Source organism: Polyodon spathula, chromosome 16 (assembly GCF_017654505.1).
Source record: "Polyodon spathula isolate WHYD16114869_AA chromosome 16, ASM1765450v1, whole genome shotgun sequence".
Taxonomy (NCBI): domain Eukaryota; kingdom Metazoa; phylum Chordata; class Actinopteri; order Acipenseriformes; family Polyodontidae; genus Polyodon; species Polyodon spathula.
The window spans coordinates 22,187,400-22,208,306 of record NC_054549.1 but is presented as its reverse complement, the minus strand read 5'-3'; the positions used below and the strand labels follow the sequence as shown (position 1 = coordinate 22,208,306).

Below are 20,907 nucleotides of genomic sequence, written 5' to 3'. Positions count from 1 at the left end.
CATGAAGCAAAATAGCTTCATTCTATAGCGGGGATGCAAACCTTTTGACCACAGCTGTGTTCCGTATTAAAATGCCTTATGAAGAAAAAAAAAAGTGATAGCATTATTTTTCCTGTTTTAAATATACAAGATGATTTCATAAGGAATGCACCAGATAAAAAATAACTAAAAATAAACATTGCTGACGCATGGCAACTCTTTGACTCCAATTAGGGAGAAGATTTCCAAGAATCCATATTGCACATCCTTCCCTAATTATATCATTTCATTTGGCAGTGTTCTGTAACTTTGTTAGTGCATCCTCTATCAATCACCCTGTATATTAAAATGCATAAAGTAAGGTTCCTAGTAGCTGACTGATCGCCAAAACAAAAATTGTCAAGTCGGGTCTTAAAGGATCCCAGTGATTCAGCATCAACAGCATGACTAGGTAACCCATTCCATCCCCTCACCACTCTCTGTGTGAAGAAGAGTCTCCTTCAGCAACATGACTAGGAAACCCATTCCATCCCCTCACCACTCTCTGTGTGAAGAAGAGTCTCCTTCAGCAACATGACTAGGTAACCCATTCCATCCCCTCACCACTCTCTGTGTGAAGAAGAGTCTCCTTCAGCAACATGACTAGGTAACCCATTCCATCCCCTCACCACTCTCTGTGTGAAGAAGAGTCTCCTTCAGCAACATGACTAGGTAACCCATTCCATCCCCTCCCCACTCTCTGTGTGAAGAAGAGTCTCCTTCAGCAACATGACTAGGTAACCCATTCCATCCCCTCCCCACTCTCTGTGTGAAGAAGAGTCTCCTTCAGCAACATGACTAGGAAACCCATTCCATCCCCTCACCACTCTCTGTGTGAAGAAGAGCCTCCTTCAGCAACATGACTAGGTAACCCATTCCATCCCCTCACCACTCTCTGTGTGAAGAAGAGTCTCCTTCAGCAACATGACTAGGTAACCCATTCCATCCCCTCACCACTCTCTGTGTGAAGGAGTGTCTCCTTCCCTATGCCCTAAATCCAGGTGAATTGAAGCCAACCTCTTATTGTCTGTATTATAATATATGTGAATTGCATCAGCACTCATGAGCATTTATAGTGAAACTGATTTCACATCACTTCCCGTCTTGCACAGCTGCACTGGCTACCTGTAAAGTTAAGATGGAAGTTTTCACCAAGACTGGAAGTGAGTGAATACCAAGCTTTCCATTTAACAGGCTTGTAGAGAGTGTGCTTAACAAATTAATTAGCATTAAGGGTTACTAAATAATTGTGACAGAGATCAAATGATGCTTGGTGTTAGATACAGGTGTTAGATAAAGGGAGCAGATTATCCTGGACTAAAAGGCTTGACACTTTATTCCCGTGGGTAGGTGGAAGTCGGCCGGTTAGAAAAGGGGCGGAGCTACGGTACCCGAACTCAGTGACCTGAACGGGAAACGGCGTGGCATCCGTGGATTGGAGGAGCGGATGCGCTCGTTAACCAAGGGGTCATGAGCGAGGGTATAAAATAGGGGCTTGGCAAAGTAATCTGCTCCTTCTGTAAATGGTTGGAGTTAATCTAAAAGGAGTAGAAGTATTGCTAAAACCGTGAGTGTTTGGAAAGTGTCGGCTGCAGCTGTTGTTTGTCTTTTCAGACTATCAGTAACACGATCCGGAGCAGGAGTACAAGCCAGCATTACCCAGGACATCACTTTCACCCCAGCATTTCACACAGTACTGTAATCACCACCAGCACTTAATGTCACTCACTGTCTTGTGTTTGTGTTTCGTGCTAAGTGTGGGTGGGTGTAAAACCTGGCCTTTTGGTTGTAGGTCAAACCTGGGGATTACAGTTACAAGTGATGCACGCCGCAGTATCACTCCAGCATTTAATATTTACAGATGTTTGCCTTAGGGGTCTGGATATTGTTATTATTATCAATAAACACCCCTGCACCTGAAAGCAATTGTGTGTTTTGTACCTGCACTGCACTCACCTGTATCCACTCACCACTTTACCACAGTAATGTATTAACTCTTTCATGCATGGTGACCTCATATGAGGATGGATATGTTCAATTTGGAAACTTGCCAGCCTCCCTGTATAGTCTTCTCAATAAATACATTAATGTCTCTGCTAATAATGACATCCTAACCACTCTGCAGCCATTAACAAGACAAAACCCAGATAGGCATCTGGTAGTTTTTAATGCATGTTATTATGATGCATAGTACTGTACTGGTGCTGATAAACTGGAACCCAATGGCTGGGATTAGCACAAGCAGGCAGTGGGACAATGATTCCTTATTAGCTGTTCCAATAAGTTGACTTCATCAGTACAAACAGATTGCTAAACAAATCGCTCAAAGTTGTTTCGCTACGAATCCATAGCCGGTCTCATAAACAAGTGGTTTTAGATCATATAATTCTATAAAATATACCATGTGCAGTTTTGAATCAAACGTTACACAAAAGCAACAACATTGTTTTTAAAAAAATACTATCTGCTACCACAATAAGTGAAAGAAAATTATGTGTTTGCATGCCTAAAGCTGAGGGAACTTGGTTTCAGGAGATTAGTCCATTGCACGGCACACCAGGGGAGTCTTGGGGTTTGATACAGCAAAGTTCCCTCAAACTAGGTCTCCCAGTGGTCTCCTGCAACCAGTTTTCAATCCGCTGTTCCTGTCAAAGTGGCGTCACGTTTCCTAGGTTTGCTTTCACCTGGAGATTGGAATTGTCCCCACCCCTTCAACGCCTTCTTTCCTGTCAATAACCAACCAGCTGCTTCCCTTAAAGACTGACAAGCTTTTCAGCCAGTGACATTCTTTAAAAAGACTTCTAAGGCGATCCAGGAAACAGTAACACACAACCTGAAAATAAGGCATACAAACGTAGAACTGCTGCCAGTTATCCTTTTATAAAATAAAAATACACATTCGCTGTTTTGCTTCTTTGCAAACTCACGTAAGTTGAGATCTACAGAGATGCCAAAAAATTTTGCATCATAAAGAACATAATTGAATATTATATATATATATATATATATATATATATATATATACACACACACACACACACACACACACACACACACACACACACATCTCGCAAAAGTCTACCGGAAGCCGTAATAGTAGTACAGTATTTCATGTTAGATTTCAAAATGTCCCATTTTTCTATTGTTGTCAGTTTTTCATTAAGTATATGGAAAAACTACAAAGCAGTGTGCAATTCAATATGTTAACATAACATTATTCAACAGGTTTCATTCGACTTTATGAAGCAAAATTAGTTAATTCTATAGAGTGATGCAAAACATTTGGCCAGAGCTGTAGGACAATGTATATTGAAATAAAACCAGTTACAAAGTAATTCTTTTAGTATGTATCTATTTATTATTATTATTATTATTATTATTATTATTATTATTATTATTATTATTATTATTATTATTGTAGTTCTGCAGGTCAACTTGTTGTGATTCTGCCTAAGAAATAAAAAAGGAAAAAGTTATATAAGCTTCATAAATAAACAATTTAGTGTAGATATAAAGTAATAGTTTACCAGAAATCCTACCTACTTTGCACTTTAATTAGCTAGACATAAGTCTCAAGAGGATCACATGTTCCAGCAAGCATGTGTTTCCTTTGCTTTCTGGTACTACTTAAGTGTAAAGGAAGTTGAACGTTTTCTTGAAAGTGTCCTGTATATGCACTTCCTGGGTCATGGCATGTTACTAAAAATGAAAATTACAGCGGTTCGTTGAGTCCATCGAAAAAGAAGAAAAAAAGACTTCTTGTCCTGAAGTAATATATGCAATTATCTCAGGAAAACCAATGCAATCACTCCCATTTTCTTGAGAGAGGATCCCTTATTCCCTTAATGGAACGTCCTCATATATATATATATATATATAGATATATATATATATATATATATATATATATATATATATATATATATATATATATAGGCTCCCCCAGTATAGGATTTATATATATATATAATACAAATATAGATGGTGGGTAGAAGATAGAATCTATTTGATATATTCCAGGTGCAGGGGATTTAAAGAAAGCAGCCAGTTTGGGCTGCTGCTGTGTGAAGGAGCCTGATTGAAGAGGTGCTCAAGCGTTCCAAATAAAGGTAACTGTGGGTTGTGTTTTAGGGGGGGGAGGTGGCTGTAGAATGGCCGGTGGGTTGTTACTAGGGGGTAGGGATATTCCTTTGCAAAAGTTACTCAGGGATCACAAGGGGGTTAATATCCTGCCAAAAACCTAATTGTTGAATTATTTATTAGTTAATTATCACTTGCACCTGACTGTTATTGTAAATTATAACCAGGTGCAGGGTATTTAAAGAAAGCAGCCAGTCCATTCAATGTGAAGGAGCCTGATTGAAGAGGTGCTCAAGCGTTCCAAATAAAGGTAACTGTGGGTTGTGTTTTAGGGGGGGGAGGTGGCTGTAGAATGGCCGGTGTGTTTGTTGTTACTAGTGATGAAACTAGGTAGGGACATTCCTTTGCAAAAGTTACTCAGAGGATCACATTCTAGGGCTGCGAAGTGTCTGTCTTTTTACACATTTTTCAGCTAAAAAAAAAAACCCAACTGGATCCCAGCCTTTGCAAATCTAATCAAAGGCCTAAATATGGCATACGAATACCGGTATCTCTCTGTGTGTTGTGCTGTTGGAATATGTGCAATTGGGTATCTAGGCTCATGCACAGAGACAAAAACAGCATTCGTAATGAACAAATTGTGGTTTCAAAACCAATCTGAAACCAACAGCAAATGGCAAGTAAAACGACATTCTTCTTCAAAAACTTCCTTTGACCGCTGATGACCTTCAACTCACGTTTCAGAATGACTACAACTCCCAGAAGCCCTTGCAGGTTCCGTAGTCTTAAAGATTGGACCTGTGTCAAGACAACCGATTAGCACGGAAACTTGGTCAGGACATTCTCCAGTACAAAAAAAAAGTGACAGTTGCGGAGCTTAAGAATGTGTGGGTACGAAGCGGTCCGTGTGAGTTCATTGGTCTTGTGAAACTTGAATTGCGTTACTTGTTTGGCTGCAGTGTGCTTGAATGAAAAGGTATTTTATTCAACAGGGAGCGACACTTTGAAAAAGAAAGCTGGGGCAAATGAATATATGTTAACATTGTCTTTGGTGTTACTCTGCTGTGCCTCATGTTCGCACAGAAAAATGACGTTTACAGAAATATTTTGCCCTGATCAACTCACTAGTTTCCCCTTCCTAATATTATGGCCTCTTTTCTGCCTTCATTTTTCTGTTTGTCAAGCAGCCGGTAAGTATTGCAGAAGGTAAGTATTGCATTGTTTTGACAAAAAGGTGCTTTTATAGATGGATTTGCATCCTAGGACTGTGCATTTCAAATTTGAGCTATCACTAACATGACCGATATCCACATCACCTAGAATTTGAAGACTGAGACATTATTTGAAAAAAAAAAAAAACAGATGCTGTTACCTCCTAGGGCGTGGGTTAACTGCTTATACCAAAAATACAGTTGTTCAGAGACTACTTTCACAAAGCTCTCCTAGCAGTCTGCGAAGTCCAGTTCCATGAATTAGTGCTGGCAGTGCTTTGTGAAACGGGCCCTTGATATTGGTCAGGTGGTGCCATTTCTTTGTAAGCCACTAGACGTCACTAAAGAACCATTCTCTTTATTGATGTTACAAGACAGCCTGGCAATGACGTTTTTTAAGAAGGCGTAAAATGCACAAAGAAAATAAATTAAACAGCCAATAAATAAATAAATAAATAAATACCTCAGATATAACCTTGTATTATTTATATTTTTACGTACGGTATTCTGAAGTTATAACAAATCACCGAAACGAACGTGTGACTAGCTAGCTTTAAATAATAATAATAATAATAATATAATAATAATAATAATAATAATAATAATAATGAGAGATTTACTTTGAAAAACAGGAATAGCTTTGTTTCGTAAAATTAAAAAATTAAAAATGCAGCCCCTCTGCCGTGCGAGGATTCCTCCTGCCGTGACCCGGACGCAAAGTACTAACCACTATACGATCACGGCGAGCTACTGAGGAGCATGACGTTTGTTGAACTCGCCTGCATGCCATTCCTGAAACAGAACATATTAAACCCCATTTCCAGTCTCGCTAGGCCATGTGGGACAAACACGGCTATAATCGGGTTTCTGTGAACCCCGGACCTAAATTGCTGGTTTTTTTCAGGACTACTCAAAAATGGGATTTACTTATGCAAAAGAAAAACAAAATTGTTATTTCCCATGCCGGGATTTTTTTTTTTTTTTGACCTCGCTGGTGGTCCGAATGATGACGATACAGCGTGTGTGTCTTTTTTTATGACTAGGAGGAAATGTGGTGGGACGAGTTATATTTTGAATGGCACTGTTAGGCATCCCCGTCTGTAAATTGTAGTTTTTTTTTTTTAAAACACATACAGCCACTGAGTTTTAGGTTATTTCTTGCAGGTTCCCATATGGTCTAGCGGTTAGGATTCCTGGTTTTCACCCAGGCGGCCCGGGTTCGACTCCCGGTATGGGAATGAAAATTTTTGATTTTTTTTTTCTAATTATAAATAAATACATAAATATTCAACCTAAACCTCATTTAAAACAGTAGTTTAAATCTTCTGTGTAATTGACTATGAAGGAAATTCAATGCCAACATTGAGAATGAATAAATAAATACAGGAATAAATAAATTAATAAATAAGTAAATACGTTTGCATGTATTTATTCATTCTTTCTTTCATTTATTTATTTATTTATTTATGTATTTCACAGACAGTGAGCTGTATCAACGACTCCATTAGCTGGCAGAGATTGTTCCAGCCATAGATACGGTTCCACCACCCCTGATCCGGCCGGGCACGCATAATCGATGTCGGCCTGACCAGTTTTCTCAAAGTTATACTGCGAGTAGAGAGTGCATCGATTTGATTCGCAAGTGTCATTTCATTTTTGCTGCAAATCTATTTCAAGTAAAGCAGTGAGACACTGCAAACACGTGTGTGTGTGCATTTCTCAACAAAGAAATAAAAGTGGCACAGTGAAATGTAAATAGCAAGTGGACAAAGTGAAATAAATAAATAACAACATAAATGTCCATGTATTTATTTCAACATGTATTTATTTATCCTTATTTTTTGCATGGAATATCCTCGATAATTGACCAGCTAAGAATAACATAGACGCTGTCTGTTACCAGTACCTTGAAAAGCCACGAGAGGCCACTATATCATCACCTACATAGACTTTCTATTGGAAAATACGCATTGCCATTGTTAGAATGATGTCACCAATCTGAACTCTGAATCTGTATGTGCATTCTGACATCTTTATACAGTGTGTATTGACGCCTGACTTTCCAAATGTAATACAGCTTTGCATTCTAAACGGCTAACAGGCGTACATACAAGGGAGCTGTCATTAGGAGATAGGTCGGCACCTGCATTAATAATAATAATTTTTATATAGCGCCTTTCATAGCAGCCCACCATAACAGAGCGCTTTACAAGATACGAGACTAGGGTGTGTGAACTATGCATCAGCTGCAGAGTCACTCACAACAACGTCTCACCCCAAAGACGCAGCACAAGGAGGTTCAGTGACTCGCTCCGGGTCCCACACAGCGAGTCAGGGGCTGAGCTGGGAGTTGAACCTCCTGGTTATAAGCCCGTTTCTTTAACTACTGGACCACACAGCCTCCTATAAATTATGCAAATGACATTACTATCGTTTATGTTGTTGTTGTTGATTATTTTTTTATTTTTTTTATTAGCAGACGCCCCTATCCAGGGCGACTTACAATTGTTATCAAGTATCACATTACAAAATATCACATTAGAGAATATCCCATTACAGATAACAGCTGTTGCAAAGTATAATAAAATCAGTAGCAAACGATCAGATTCAAATGGAACACGAATAGACAATGCAGTAAATATGTTACAACACAGAGTGAGCGGCGGCCAATATATACTGTACAGAAAAAATAAAGGGGCGGAGCGTCTTTCTCTATAATCCCACACTGGCCCAGGTGTTCACAATTAATGTGGGGGGGATTTAACAGACAACGGGATCAGCAAATCAAGCACCGGCTCTGCTCAACGCTGAGCCAATCAGCTGCCGAGATTGCGAGTGTGCGCCACCCGGAAGTCTCTTCCGCCCCGTTGTTTACTGCTGAAGCGGATCTGCGGCTGGGTGAGATAAGAGGACAGCATTTAATAACGGTGCAGAAGGAAGGTTTGTGCATAACGCTTCTTAACATTGATCTCATACATAGAGAGACGTGTTTAAAAGGATAATGCAGCCGAGGCTGGTTTTAGCTGTTTGTTGCTTGTAAAAATAAATAAATAAATAACACATAAAAAAAGCATGACGTGCGATGCTTCGTTATCTTATTGCACGCACTACTTATAACATTGATACAAACTTGCTATGTGTTTCTATTCATTCATTGACCTGTGCTGTTTGCAGCGAAATTGTGCCGCTACGTCATTTGTAAACGCATTTTACACAAAGGGGATTAATAAATGTAACCTCCTTTGTTATGTTGGTCTAGCCTGGGGGGGCGTAAAGCAATCCGGCTATCCCCCCAACCCTCCCGTTAGTTGCCTGTGCCGTGTCTTGTTTCTTTTATTTTATTTTTTAATAATCATTTTTTAATCCCACTGCCTATAACCACAACCGCTAGGCCAGTCTTCCTCCCTTTCCCAGGCCCTCGTCTCTAAACCGTTGACCCAGTCTCTGCCTATTGCTTTGCCATATCTCTCTTGCTTGCTTTTTTTGTTGTTGTTGTTGTTGCCCGCACCGTTAGCTCAGAACAGCCTGACCCGGTCTAGTGGTTATTGCAGAGGGACTGGGAGGGTGAATTTGCTTGTGACCTAATTGTTTTTAGCTTGGTAACTTGGAGAAAGTCGTCGTAGCTTATTTGTTAGCGCTGAGGGACTGGGAGGGATGGAAGCAGTGTGGCTCCAGTGGTTAGAGATGAGGGACTGGGAAGGAGGGAGGGAAGCAGTGTGGCACAGTGGTTAGAGATGAGGGACTGGGAGGGAGGGAAGCAGTGTGGCACAGTGGTTAGAGATGAGGGACTGGGAGGGAGGGAAGCAGTGTGGCACAGTGGTTAGAGCATGGCACAGTGGGACTGGGAGGGTGAGGGAAGCAGTGTGGCACAGTGGTTAGAGATGAGGGACTGGGAGGGAGGGAAGCAGTGTGGCACAGTGGTTAGAGAGGAGGGACTGGGAGGGAGGGAAGCAGTGTGGCACAGTGGTTAGTGGTTAGAGATGAGGGACTGGGAGGGAGGGAAGCAGTGTGGCACAGTGGATAGAGATGAGGGACTGGGAGGGAGGGAAGCAGTGTGGCACAGTGGATAGAGATGAGGGACTGGGAGTGAGGGAAGCAGTGTGGCACAGTGGTTAGAGATGAGGGACTGGGAGGGAGGGAAGCAGTGTGGCACAGTGGTTAGAGATGAGGGACTGGGAGGGAGGGAAGCAGTGTGGCACAGTGGTTAGAGATGAGGGACTGGGAGGGAGGGAAGCAGTGTGGCACAGTGGTTAGAGATGAGGGACTGGGAGTGAGGGAAGCAGTGTGGCACAGTGGTTAGAGATGAGGGACTGGGAGGGAGGGAAGCAGTGTGGCACAGTGGTTAGAGCATTGGGACTGGGAGTGAGGGAAGCAGTGTGGCACAGTGGTTAGAGCATTGGGACTGGGAGTGAGGGAAGCAGTGTGGCACAGTGGTTAGAGCATTGGGACTGGGAGTGAGGGAAGCAGTGTGGTACAGTGGTTAGAGCATTGGGACTGGGAGTGAGGGAAGCAGTGTGGCACAGTGGTTAGAGATGAGGGACTGGGAGTGAGGGAAGCAGTGTGGCACAGTGGTTAGAGCATTGGGACTGGGAGTGAGGGAAGCAGTGTGGCACAGTGGTTAGAGCATTGGGACTGGGAGTGAGGGAAGCAGTGTGGCACAGTGGTTAGAGAGGAGGGACTGGGAGTGAGGGAAGCAGTGTGGCACAGTGGTTAGAGATGAGGGACTGGGAGTGAGGGAAGCAGTGTGGCACAGTGGTTAGAGATGAGGGACTGGGAGTGAGGGAAGCAGTGTGGCACAGTGGTTAGAGAGGAGGGACTGGGAGTGAGGGAAGCAGTGTGGCACAGTGGTTAGAGATGAGGGACTGGGAGTGAGGGAAGCAGTGTGGCACAGTGGTTAGAGATGAGGGACTGGGAGTGAGGGAAGCAGTGTGGCACAGTGGTTAGAGATGAGGGACTGGGAGTTGAGGAGGAACTGGGAGGGAGGGAAGCAGTGTGGCACAGTGGATAGAGATGGAGGGAAGCAGTGTGGCACAGTGGTTAGAGAGGAGGGACTGGGAGGGAGGGAAGCAGTGTGGCACAGTGGATAGAGATGAGGGACTAGGAGTGAGGGAAGCAGTGTGGCACAGTGGTTAGAGCATTGGGACTGGGAGAGAGGGAAGCAGTTTAGCTCAGTAGTTGGAGCTGAGGGAATCAGATAATAGAAAAAGCAAGCCATTATAAACTGAAGGTCACACAGTTTCTAGTCATCTGAACCCTGGGGTGTTTTCGGTGCTGCTGTCATAACAGAAAACCCATCTGCCATTGAAGTCGTTCATGTGAAGCAAAGCCTGGAGGGTGACTCATAATCGGCACAGTGGAGCGCATGAGAAATGACGTTTCTTCTGATACTCTGTGCCCTAAAAGAAAGGTCTAACAAGCCTGCAGTATATTGAGAACCGCTCAGCCTATTGGGCTGAGACTTGGTGAGGACATTCCTAAGCACAATGTTTTGACAGTATCAGAAGGTCAGGGTGATTCACCAAATTGCATGGGTTTTTCTGTCTTCACAGTGAAACTCACATTGACTCAAAGACTTATAAAGTATAGCCAACTGGTCCAAAATATATCTAGGGGGCTGTGGCACTGACTACATAGACACACAGTAATCCAAAAGAAGGAGAAGCATTTTGGCCTTGGGTAAAATTCATGTTTTCCTCACCCCACCCCCCCCCCCCCCCCTCCAGATGTGGAGGTGAATCCCGGAGCTCGCGGGGTGAATAGAGACTTTGCACAGCTGATCTTGGGCGATCGATTTAGGCACCAGTTTCCCAGGACCAGCTCCCTGCCCCACACCATGGCTTTCCCGCCCCCCAGCTCCCAGGGAGGCCCCGCCCTGCTCGAGCCTGAAGAGAAACCACAGAGACACCTACTGGAGCAGGCTGGTACTGCACCCCAGGACACGGTAAGCTCAGGGGTGCAAAGTCCATGAAAAACAAGGCAAACCCTAAGGTATTGATTTGATCTTTTATCATGGTTTGCTTTATGTCTTGTTGTTGTAAAGTATTGAAAACACCTAGAGGGGTGTCCTGGCGGGGCTCAAATGGTAAATCCATTTTGATTCTAGTTTTTGTTAAATTATTCAGTTACCGCACAGATGGTAAAGTACTGAGGTTATACATAAATTCTGATTAGTAAATTAACCCTCCTTTTAGGTTTCGGGTCTATTTCACCTGACTCTAGTTTCCAATTAGCTTAAATGCTGTTTTTCTTTTCATTTTCTGTAAAATATTTGATGACTTTTCCTAAGTTGGGGTCATGAACTTATACACAGAAAACAGAACCTTTTGTTTTTTTTTTTTTTTTTTTTTTTTTTTTTTTAGAACAGGTCATGCATACAAATAAGATGTTTGGGGTCACTGTGACCCGTGGCGTTTATCTATGTAGATTTGTGTGCAGGAATAAAACAAACTTCTTCAATTTGTTATTTTATTATTGTTATATATGTATTATTATCTCTGGAAATGGCTGCACTTGTGTGGAGCTATTTATAAACAAAAAAACAAGCAATATTTATCTACAAGGCAAAGCCTAATTTTTTCTGTCAATATTTTCTGTGTCCAGTTTCTGTGTTTTTTGGCCCCTTATTCTGCACTCTTAACAATGGTTTCTTTGCAGCAATTCTTCCAGTTAGGCCAGCTTCACGCAATCTCCTCTGAACAGTTGATGTTGAAACATCTGTACTTCTAGTAGCATTTAGCGGAGCTTGTATTTCAGGGGCAGTTAATCGCCGGTTTCGCAGACTTGTGACCCGAATGAACTTGTTCTCTGATTCTGAGGTCACCCTTGGCCTGCCTGACCTTGTTTGGTCCTCTTGAATGCCAGTTTCTTCAAATCGTTTGATGATCTTGGTCACAGCAGTTACAGACACTTGCAAAGTTCTTGCGATTTGTCTTAAAGGTTGACCTTCATTTCTTAAAGTAATTACAGACTGTCTTTCTTCTTTGCTTAACTGAGCGTATTTTGTCATTTTCTGCTCCCTTACATTCAGGAATGACAACCTTGTTCCTATGCTACCTATATTTATAGTAATCATGGACCCTTGCCTGTTAACAATAATTGGTGACAAAAGGTTAATTAGGTAACATGCTAGTTAACTCGGAGAACATCTAACAAAGACACTTTTATACTTAGGCCAGTGTTCTAACACCGTGTTATACACATTTCAGACTTTTAACTGACTTGGGCTTCAGACTGAAATCCCCTTGCTCTGGGTGACCATTTCATTGAAATTGACAAGATTTGCATTTTCATTTAAAAATTAAATTTTTGAATGCAACTCACATGTGATTATCAGCTTATATAAGTACATGTATCATATAATGAAATATTAAGTGTTTTATAGACAAGTTTATACAGTTAAAAGCATAGATAATCATGAAAAACCTGGTTTCAAGCAGGTGTACTTAAACTTTTGACTGGTACTGTGTGTGTGTGTGTGTGTGTGTATATATATATAAAGAATTGTATATGTGTGTAAATTGTAATTTGAATATCTCCATGTATTTTTATATAAGAATACCTCAGCCGAACCAAATTGCTTCTGAAGTGGACCCGGGGTGGGTGTGGCCGTGCCGGTGACTGACAGACCTCGTTTTGTTCTGACAGGACGGAGGAGGAGAGGTGGTTGATGGGAAGGCGGAGGAGCAGCGTGACGCAGAGGAGCAGGGCGGAGCCCGGGAGGAGGAAGAGGAGGAGGAGGAAGAGGAAGAGGAAGAGGAAGAGGCCGAGGAAGTAGATCCGGTCCGTGTCCTTACGCTGCCCCTGCAGGCGCATCATGCTATGGAGAAAATGGAGGAGTTCGTTTTCAAGGTCACACCTCTTTTAATGTCCGGGTTATTCAAGGCATACTACAGTGCTCTACAGGGATATAAACTAAACACCAATTGCATAGCAGTTTCTCCTGCTCCAAGTTTTACTGTGAGCTTGATCAGCTACAGTGTATAACAAGCTCAGGTGTGTCTTATTAAACCAGGAAGGGATCAAACTGCTATGCAACGGGAGTCTGCTTTCCATCCCTGACCCTATGTACGTTCCTGGTGTATCCTCTATATAATTTATACAGGAAGTTTAAAACCTTAACCCTTTGTGGTCCATTTATTCAGTGCTTGTTTAGCGCGTCGGGTCCAGTTTATTTTCACACTCGGCGTTTATTTTACACATACTGTTTAAATTTTTTTTTTTCAGAGTAAAACAGGTTTAAAAGGCACTGAATCGCAAAAGGACACTCAATACTGCAGCCACAAAAAGCTTTTTGCGTTTCCTGGTCTTGACATGTGACATCACAGCCCCATTATGACATCACGAAGCCCGCTACCGCAGAAGACTCTCGGGAACAAAAACTGTAAGAAGTAGGCAAACGTTTCGGCTAATGTCAGTATCGCAGCCATGTTAGCGTAGAAGGTGGTAGAAAAGTCTAGCCAAGCTTTTTTGTGTTTTGTTCATATCTATTTGTTGTTGTTATTACTGTTAACTGTTAGAATAAGAACACTGCTCTGGGTGTTTTGAAGAACAAAATTCAAGATCACTGTGCGCAGTAGGGTAATTACAGCTTTTGGTGGTGACTGCACAAGATGTTTACTGTGGTGCCACCTTATGGGCAGCTAATGGAAATTACACCCGCTTTCATCCTTTTATAGCCCTGAATTTAATGGAGATGAGATTTGAGGACCCAAAACCAAAGGGGCACAAACACAGGCTTAACAGCAAGTACAAATTAGGGCAACCTAGTTGCGCCTCTGTCCCTCGCAATGTAAGGGGCTCTGATATCAAGGAGAGCAGAGGAAGGTTGAATAGCAAGGTGGAGCTGGAGGACTCAAGCAAGGTGCGTAGCAAAGGGTGGGAGAGAGCAGAGGCTGGAGAATCTCAGTCATCCAGCAAGACAAATTCTCAGCTTGAGGCTTCTGTGAGTAGAATTTAATGGAGTGCTGACCAAGGCTGTGCGTTTTGTGTATTTCTTATATAATTAACCCTTTGCAGTCCATTTATTCAGCGCTTGTCAGACACATCAGGTCCAATTTATTTTCAAACGTGCTGTTTATTTTTATTTTTCCAGAGTAAAACAAGTTTAAAATGCATTAAATTGCAAAGTGACACTCCATACTGTATCTCCAGCCAAGCCCCACCCCTTGTTCGCTGTATTTTTCACATACCTCTTTATAGACGTGAATACTAATAAATCCTCTCCTGATCATTCGTTTTATCACCAAACTCCTCAGTAATGCGATCCAAGTCATTATATTATTACTAGAACATCTCAAAAACCTGTGCAGTCTGTGATATTCTTTTAGCTCTGGATGCGGAAACAGCTCTCTCCTTTGTTTGTGTCCGTGTTATCTCTGTGGTGCAGGGGGTATGAGCTGCACCCATTTTTCAGTTTCATTCGGTCATTGAAAGGTTTTCTTTGCTTTTTCCGGAGAAAAAACGACAAGAGACCTGTGCTTTACATCTTTTTGATGATGTCGGACAGGGTCCAACATTGGACTGGAAAGGGAAAATTATAATGTCGGACCTGGTCCGACGTAGGACTGCAAAGGGTTAACCTTTCTGAAGGGTTTTGGAGTTCTACGTTCTGCAAAGAATTGACAGAACATTTCTCTATTGAACACGCCCATAACTTCAAAAACGCTCAATCAGAATTCTAAGGTTAAGACTATAAAAAACAAAGTCACATAGAAGGCGTTCTGGCTGGTGCCTTCATCAGTGCCCTGTATAAGAAACTGAGTTAAGCAGTAAAGCGTGTAATCTGGTGTTGCTTGGGAACACAGATCCCCTGCCTCGTCTGCGTTGTGATCGTCTCCCTGCGTGTTTCGTCTGCAGGTGTGGGAGGGCCGATGGCGAGTCATCCCTCACGACGTGCTCCCTGATTGGCTGAAGGACAATGACTTTCTGCTGCATGGGCACCGCCCTCCCATGCCGTCGTTCAGAGCCTGCTTCCAAAGCATCTTCAGAATGCATACAGAGACAGGCAACATCTGGACACATCTCATCGGTGAGGCTAAGCATCTCGGCCAGAGTGACGGGTGTCAGGGGTCATGCACGTCTGCCACACTGTGTTTACTGCAGACCAACTCTCACTCACTCACTCGCTCACTCTTGAAATCCAAAGAAAAGCCAGCATTATTGATCTTTCACAATCAGACCATTTATAGCCAAGAGAAAGAAAATAACTCAGTATTAGGAAATCCTTTGCTGGTACTGTATCTGAGGAATGAAATATAAACATTATGTCTTTGCCTTTTTTGTTCCTGTCACATAAGGACCAGATTTGTGAAAGTTATCACACCAAATTGCAACGTTTTCTGTGAAACAAATACATGTGTATTAGTGTATGTTTTTCAAGTGTTCAGTGGCCTCACCAAGTTGAGATTGTATTTCTCTCGCACTGTTTGCTGTTTCGGGTCCTACAAAGAGTGCAAGAGAAAGTACACTCTCAACTTGATTAGAGGCAGCTACCGAACATATTATAAGTCAATAAAAAAAAAACCAGACGAAAGCTGCCATAAACATATGCAATCTATTTACAGAGAACCTGTTGTGGTTTAAACATGACAAGTGCATTGACATTCTGATCGTAGAAATACATTTCCTACAATTAGCGCAAATCTGGGGCTGTATTCCCTAAAGTAACATTACGTAGTTCAAGATCAGGGTCTGTGAAACTCGCAGTAAGACCTAATGCCTATAACACCCTTTGGCCTGTGTATCCCCTTCGATCGCTGTGTATCTAACTGTACCATGTTCAGTTTCCTATCTTTTGCATCTATTTTTATAATGCATAATATTTTTTTCTATGGCAGGAAAGCTACTCGAACTCCATGGCTTTTTTAATTTTCAATAAATGCTTTTTTTTTCTGCTTTGCTTCCCCAGGCTGCTGCTTCTTCCTGGTCCTGGGGATCGGCTACATGTTTAGCCCCAACATTAACTTTGTGTCCCCGGTACAGGAGAAGGTTGTGCTCGGCATGTTCTTCCTGGGAGCTGTGATGTGCCTGTGCTTCTCCTGGCTCTTCCACACCGTCTACTGCCACTCCGAGAAGGTCTCCCGTACCTTCTCCAAGTAAGCACCTGAGCTCACAGGCCGAGTAAGCAACTTAGAAGCTGGGACGTTCATCTGCCCCCCAAAACAAGACAGCGCCATTCTGATAGAGTCATTCGGCAGACGCTTTTCTCCAAAGCGACTCACAGAGACTAGGGGGGTGAACTATGCATCATCAACAACTGCTGCTGCTGCAGAGTCGCTTACAATCGGACCTCGTTTGTTTTACGTCTTGTCCGAAGGCTGGAGCGCAAGGAGATTAAAGGACTTGCTCAGGGTCACACAGCGAGTCAGTGGCTGAGCGGGGATTAGAACTGGGGACCTCCTGGTGTCAAGCCCTTTTCTTTAATGGTCCATTTATTCAGGGCTTGTCAGGCGCGTCGGTCCAATTTATTTTACACGTGCTGTTTAAAATATTTATTTTTCAGAGTAAAATGGGTTTAAAAGGCATTGAATCGCAAAAGGACACTCAGTACTGCATCTCCAGCCAAGCCCCATCCCTTGTTCGCTGTATTTTTCACATACCTCTTTCTAGACCTGCATACTGGTAAATCCTGTCCTGATCACTCGTCTTATCACCAAACTCCTCAATAATGCGATCCAAGTCATTATTTTATTACTGTAACATCTCAAAAAGCTCTGCAGATGTCTGTGATATTCTTTGGGCGCTGGATGCAGAAGCAGCTATGTCCTTTGTTTATGTCCGTGTTATCTCTGTGATGCATGGGGCTATCAGATACACCTTTTTTTGCGGCTCCTATCAGTCACTCGGCCATTGAAAGGTTTTCTCGGCTTTTTCCGGAGAAAAAACGACTAGAGGCCTGTGCTTGGGGTCTTTTTGATATCGGACAGGGTCCGACATCGGACTGGAAAGGGAAAATTATAATGTCGGACCTAGTCCAACACAGGACCACTAAGGGTTAAGTGACTTGCTCAGGGTCACATACAGTGAGTCAGTGGCTGAGTGGGGATTAGAATCGGGGACCTTCTGGTGTCAAGTCCTTTTTTTTTTTAAACCACCAGATCGCCAAGCCAAACTTATCCCGTGTCAGATTAAACAAACCGTCTGTGATTTTATTAAACGATTACAAGAGTGCCTGCACTCGCTGTTATCCTAACTTGTTGCCTCCTAGTTTGTATTGTATTCTAGTAGTGTTATTATTTGCACTTACTGTAAACTACTACATGAATCTTGCATTGTAACCCTGTATTGCCCTGTAAGTCACCTTGGATAAAGGCGTCTGCCAAATTAAATAATAATTATAGTAACAGGAGAGTAGGCACGTCAGTGAAATCCTTGTCCGTATGAATAAACTCTCTTTCTCTGTCTCTCTCTGTCGCTCCCAGACTAGATTACTCTGGTATTGCTCTCCTAATCATGGGCAGCTTCGTCCCCTGGCTGTATTACTCCTTCTACTGCTCCCCTCAGCCTCGCCTCATCTACCTGGTGATCATCTGTGTGCTGGGGATCACAGCCATCGTGGTGTCTCAGTGGGACCGCTTCGCTACCCCCCAGTATAGAGCCGTGCGCGCAGGTAAGTAGCCCTGAACCCACAATCTTCAAAACGCTGCACCAAAACTACAAGAAGCCGAGTAGACAGACGTGTCGATGAGCGTACAGCTCTGGGCCTGAACGTTTTGCATCATCCCCTATTGAATGAATAATTTTGCTTCAGAAAGTCAAATGAAACCTGCTGCATTATTTTGTTAATGTATCGAATTGCTCGCCGCTTTGAGTTTTTTCCATATACATATGACAGACAAAAATTGAAAAATGTGGTGTTTTGAAATCCAAGATGAAATGCTGTACTACTAATATGGCTTGTTGGAGTGAGTTATTTCTACCCTATTAAATATAAAAATTAATAATACCTCAATTCTGCCTGGTTTAATTACTCAGTGCTTAAATTGCGTGATATGAAATCAAGTTTCCTTCTCGTGGCAGGGGTATTCCTGGGGCTGGGGCTCAGCGGCTTGGTGCCCACCCTTCACTTCATGTTCTCCGAGGGTTTAATCCACGCCATCACAGTGGGACAGATCGGCTGGCTGTTCCTCATGGCGATCTGCTACATCCTGGGAGTGGCCCTGTACGCAGCCCGCATCCCAGAGAGATTCTTCCCTGGCAGGTGTGACATCTGGGTAGGTCTGAGCTCCTGGTGAACCCCGTTCAAATGCATGATGTGTAATATAGAGCAGACCCTAATATTGATGCGATACAGCCCTCTGAAATGTCTTTATAATATACAGCACTAGACCCTGATATTGATGCGATCCAGCCCTCTGAAATGTCTTTATAATATATAGCACTAGACCCTGAAATTGATGCAATATAGCCCTCTGAAATGTCTTTATAGTATATAGCAGACCTGAGAGATTCTTCCCTGCCAGGTGCAACATTGGGGTCGACCCCGAGTACATGATGTGTAATACAGAGCAGACACAACTGTGAATGCAGCATAGCAAGTGTAAGAAGCATGGAATATGTAAAATAATAATATGGGTCAGAACATATTACAAACACAAAATTGTGTCGCTCGTTGGTTTTTAAAGTAGTAATGCATTCACCTAGAGAGACAGCTGTGGCCTCAAAATCGCGGTCCACTGACCTGTGTCTTGTGTCTGCACAGTTCCACTCCCATCAGATCTTCCATGTGCTGGTGGTGGCTGGGGCCGTGGTTCACCTGCACGGGGTGTCTCAGCTCCAGGCTTTCCGCTCCTCGCTGGGAGGGGGATGCACTGCGGACACCATGCTGTGAGGACCAGCGGCAGCCAGCCAGCCAGACAGACAGCATCTCAGACACGGCAACAGACCCTCTCTCTCTCTGTCATTTAAAAGAACTGCGAGAGAATCCGGGATGGGCGAGTCTGCTCCAAGGTAACCCGATTTGAGAAAGTCCTGGGTGGGTAATGTTTTTCAACTACCCTGGGTGGGGGGAGACGACTTACGTACCCTCTCCTCTGTGCAATAAAAATATTACAACGCTCAACTCCTCTCTGAAAAGTACCCCCCCCCCCCCCCCCCCCCCTCTTATTTCCATCCGTGTTTGCCACGTGCTTTACTGTTTAGACAATTGATTGTTGTCCCTCACAAAGTGACAAATTGTTGAAAAGACGCTGTGATGTTTATTCCGAGAACTGTGATTGGTTGATTATGTAACGTTTCTTGCTAACCCACCTATCACAAGGCTTTTCTACATGTGTAACCAGTCATACACATGCAGATGGTTCCACAGCTTTTGATTAGCATTAATGTAGCATTTTTTTCCACTGCTAAATAATCCTCTCTCCCTAGGTCTCCCCCCCCCCCCCCCCCCCCCCCCCCCCTTTTAAGGTGGTTTTGACTACCTTTTTGATTCGATGTTTCTCTCGTGCAATTTAAAAAAAAAAAGTTTTTACATACCTCTCCGTAAGCTGATGTATTCTGACACATGAGCTACCTTGTGGAAAAAACATATTTTTTATGTTAATTTTCGTCTATAATCCATATTTTATTTTACATGTTGAAAATATATGTTGCACCATATATTTTCATTAGTCTGTAATCCATATAAAATAAATATATGGATTACAGACTAAAATATATTTAAAATATATTGCATATATTTTAAATATATAAAAAAGGGGCCAATTTCTGCATATGAAAACATATAAGGATCATACTTTTCTACCATATATTAAATATATGTTTGTTCCATAAGGACAGTGAAAATGCTATTTGTAACAAAAGCAAAACACATGGGGAGGAAACAATAACCTTTTAAAATGTGAGTTATAACCTGTTATTGCTGCAAGTAGTAACATAAGAAGCTTATGTCCCTGCAGATAAAAAAAAAATATATTAAGTAAAGTAAACGTCCTGGACTATCAACTAAAATAATGGAACAGTAAAACTATAGCTCTGGTCAAAAGTTTTGCATAACCTAGAATTTTAGGACTGAGACATAATAAACTATATGAACATAATTTAGATATTTTATTGGACATCGTGTTATCAAAGAAACTACAAAATCCATAATAGCAGTACTGTGTTTTAGGTCACATTTTTCAACAGTTTTTCGTCGAGTATGTGGAAAACAACAAAGCAGTGTGTAATTCAATATGTTAACAAGGGAACGTTATTCAGCAGCTTTCATTGGACTCTATGAAGCCGAGTGAGTTTATTCTATATAGAGGGGGTGTGATTCTATATGTTAAAGGGAATGTTATTCAGCAGCTTTCATTGGGCTCTGAGTGAGTTTATTCTATATAGAGGGTGTGTGATTCAATATGTTAACAATGGAACATTATTCAGCAGCTTTCATTGGGCTCTATGAGGCAAAATGAGTTCATTGTATTGGGGGATGCTAAACTTTTGGCCAGAGCTGTATGCTTTTATTGTGTTGTTGTAACGATTTTTTAAACAGTAGTAAAAACTAATGACTATCGCGATACTTTTACAAGCTAGCCCTGGACATTTTGGTCAAAATGCAAAGATACGACGTGAAAGCACTGTAATTTGTATATAGTTGAAAAATAATTAATATCTT

The 20,907-nt window shown here is 42.3% G+C and overlaps 1 protein-coding gene and 1 non-coding gene across 2 annotated transcripts; both read left to right on the top strand.

The window, feature by feature from the left end:
* The first annotated feature begins 6,475 nt into the window (after positions 1-6,475).
* On the top strand, positions 6,476-6,547 carry trnae-uuc. Its single transcript has one exon. It is a non-coding gene; the product is annotated as a tRNA-Glu (tRNA).
* A 1,616-nt stretch (positions 6,548-8,163) lies between these two features.
* On the top strand, positions 8,164-19,888 carry LOC121328213 (adiponectin receptor protein 1-like). Its single transcript, XM_041272762.1, has 8 exons — positions 8,164-8,249; positions 11,033-11,250; positions 12,954-13,157; positions 15,165-15,336; positions 16,216-16,402; positions 17,729-17,916; positions 18,327-18,520; positions 19,009-19,888. Exons 2-8 carry the CDS (start codon positions 11,143-11,145, stop codon positions 19,135-19,137), a joined length of 1,182 nt encoding a protein of 393 aa, XP_041128696.1. The 5' UTR covers positions 8,164-8,249; positions 11,033-11,142; the 3' UTR covers positions 19,138-19,888.
* The last annotated feature ends 1,019 nt before the right edge of the window (positions 19,889-20,907 follow it).

Excerpts from the sequence above, each read along its gene's own strand:
- LOC121328213 (XM_041272762.1), top strand. The coding sequence starts at position 11,143 with ATGGCTTTCCCGCCCCCCAGCTCCCAGGGAGGCCCCGCCCTGCTCGAG. Across the intron at positions 13,158-15,164 it reads TGGAGGAGTTCGTTTTCAAG|GTGTGGGAGGGCCGATGGCG; the intron begins GTCACACCTCTT and ends TTTCGTCTGCAG. Across the intron at positions 18,521-19,008 it reads CTGGCAGGTGTGACATCTGG|TTCCACTCCCATCAGATCTT; the intron begins GTAGGTCTGAGC and ends GTGTCTGCACAG.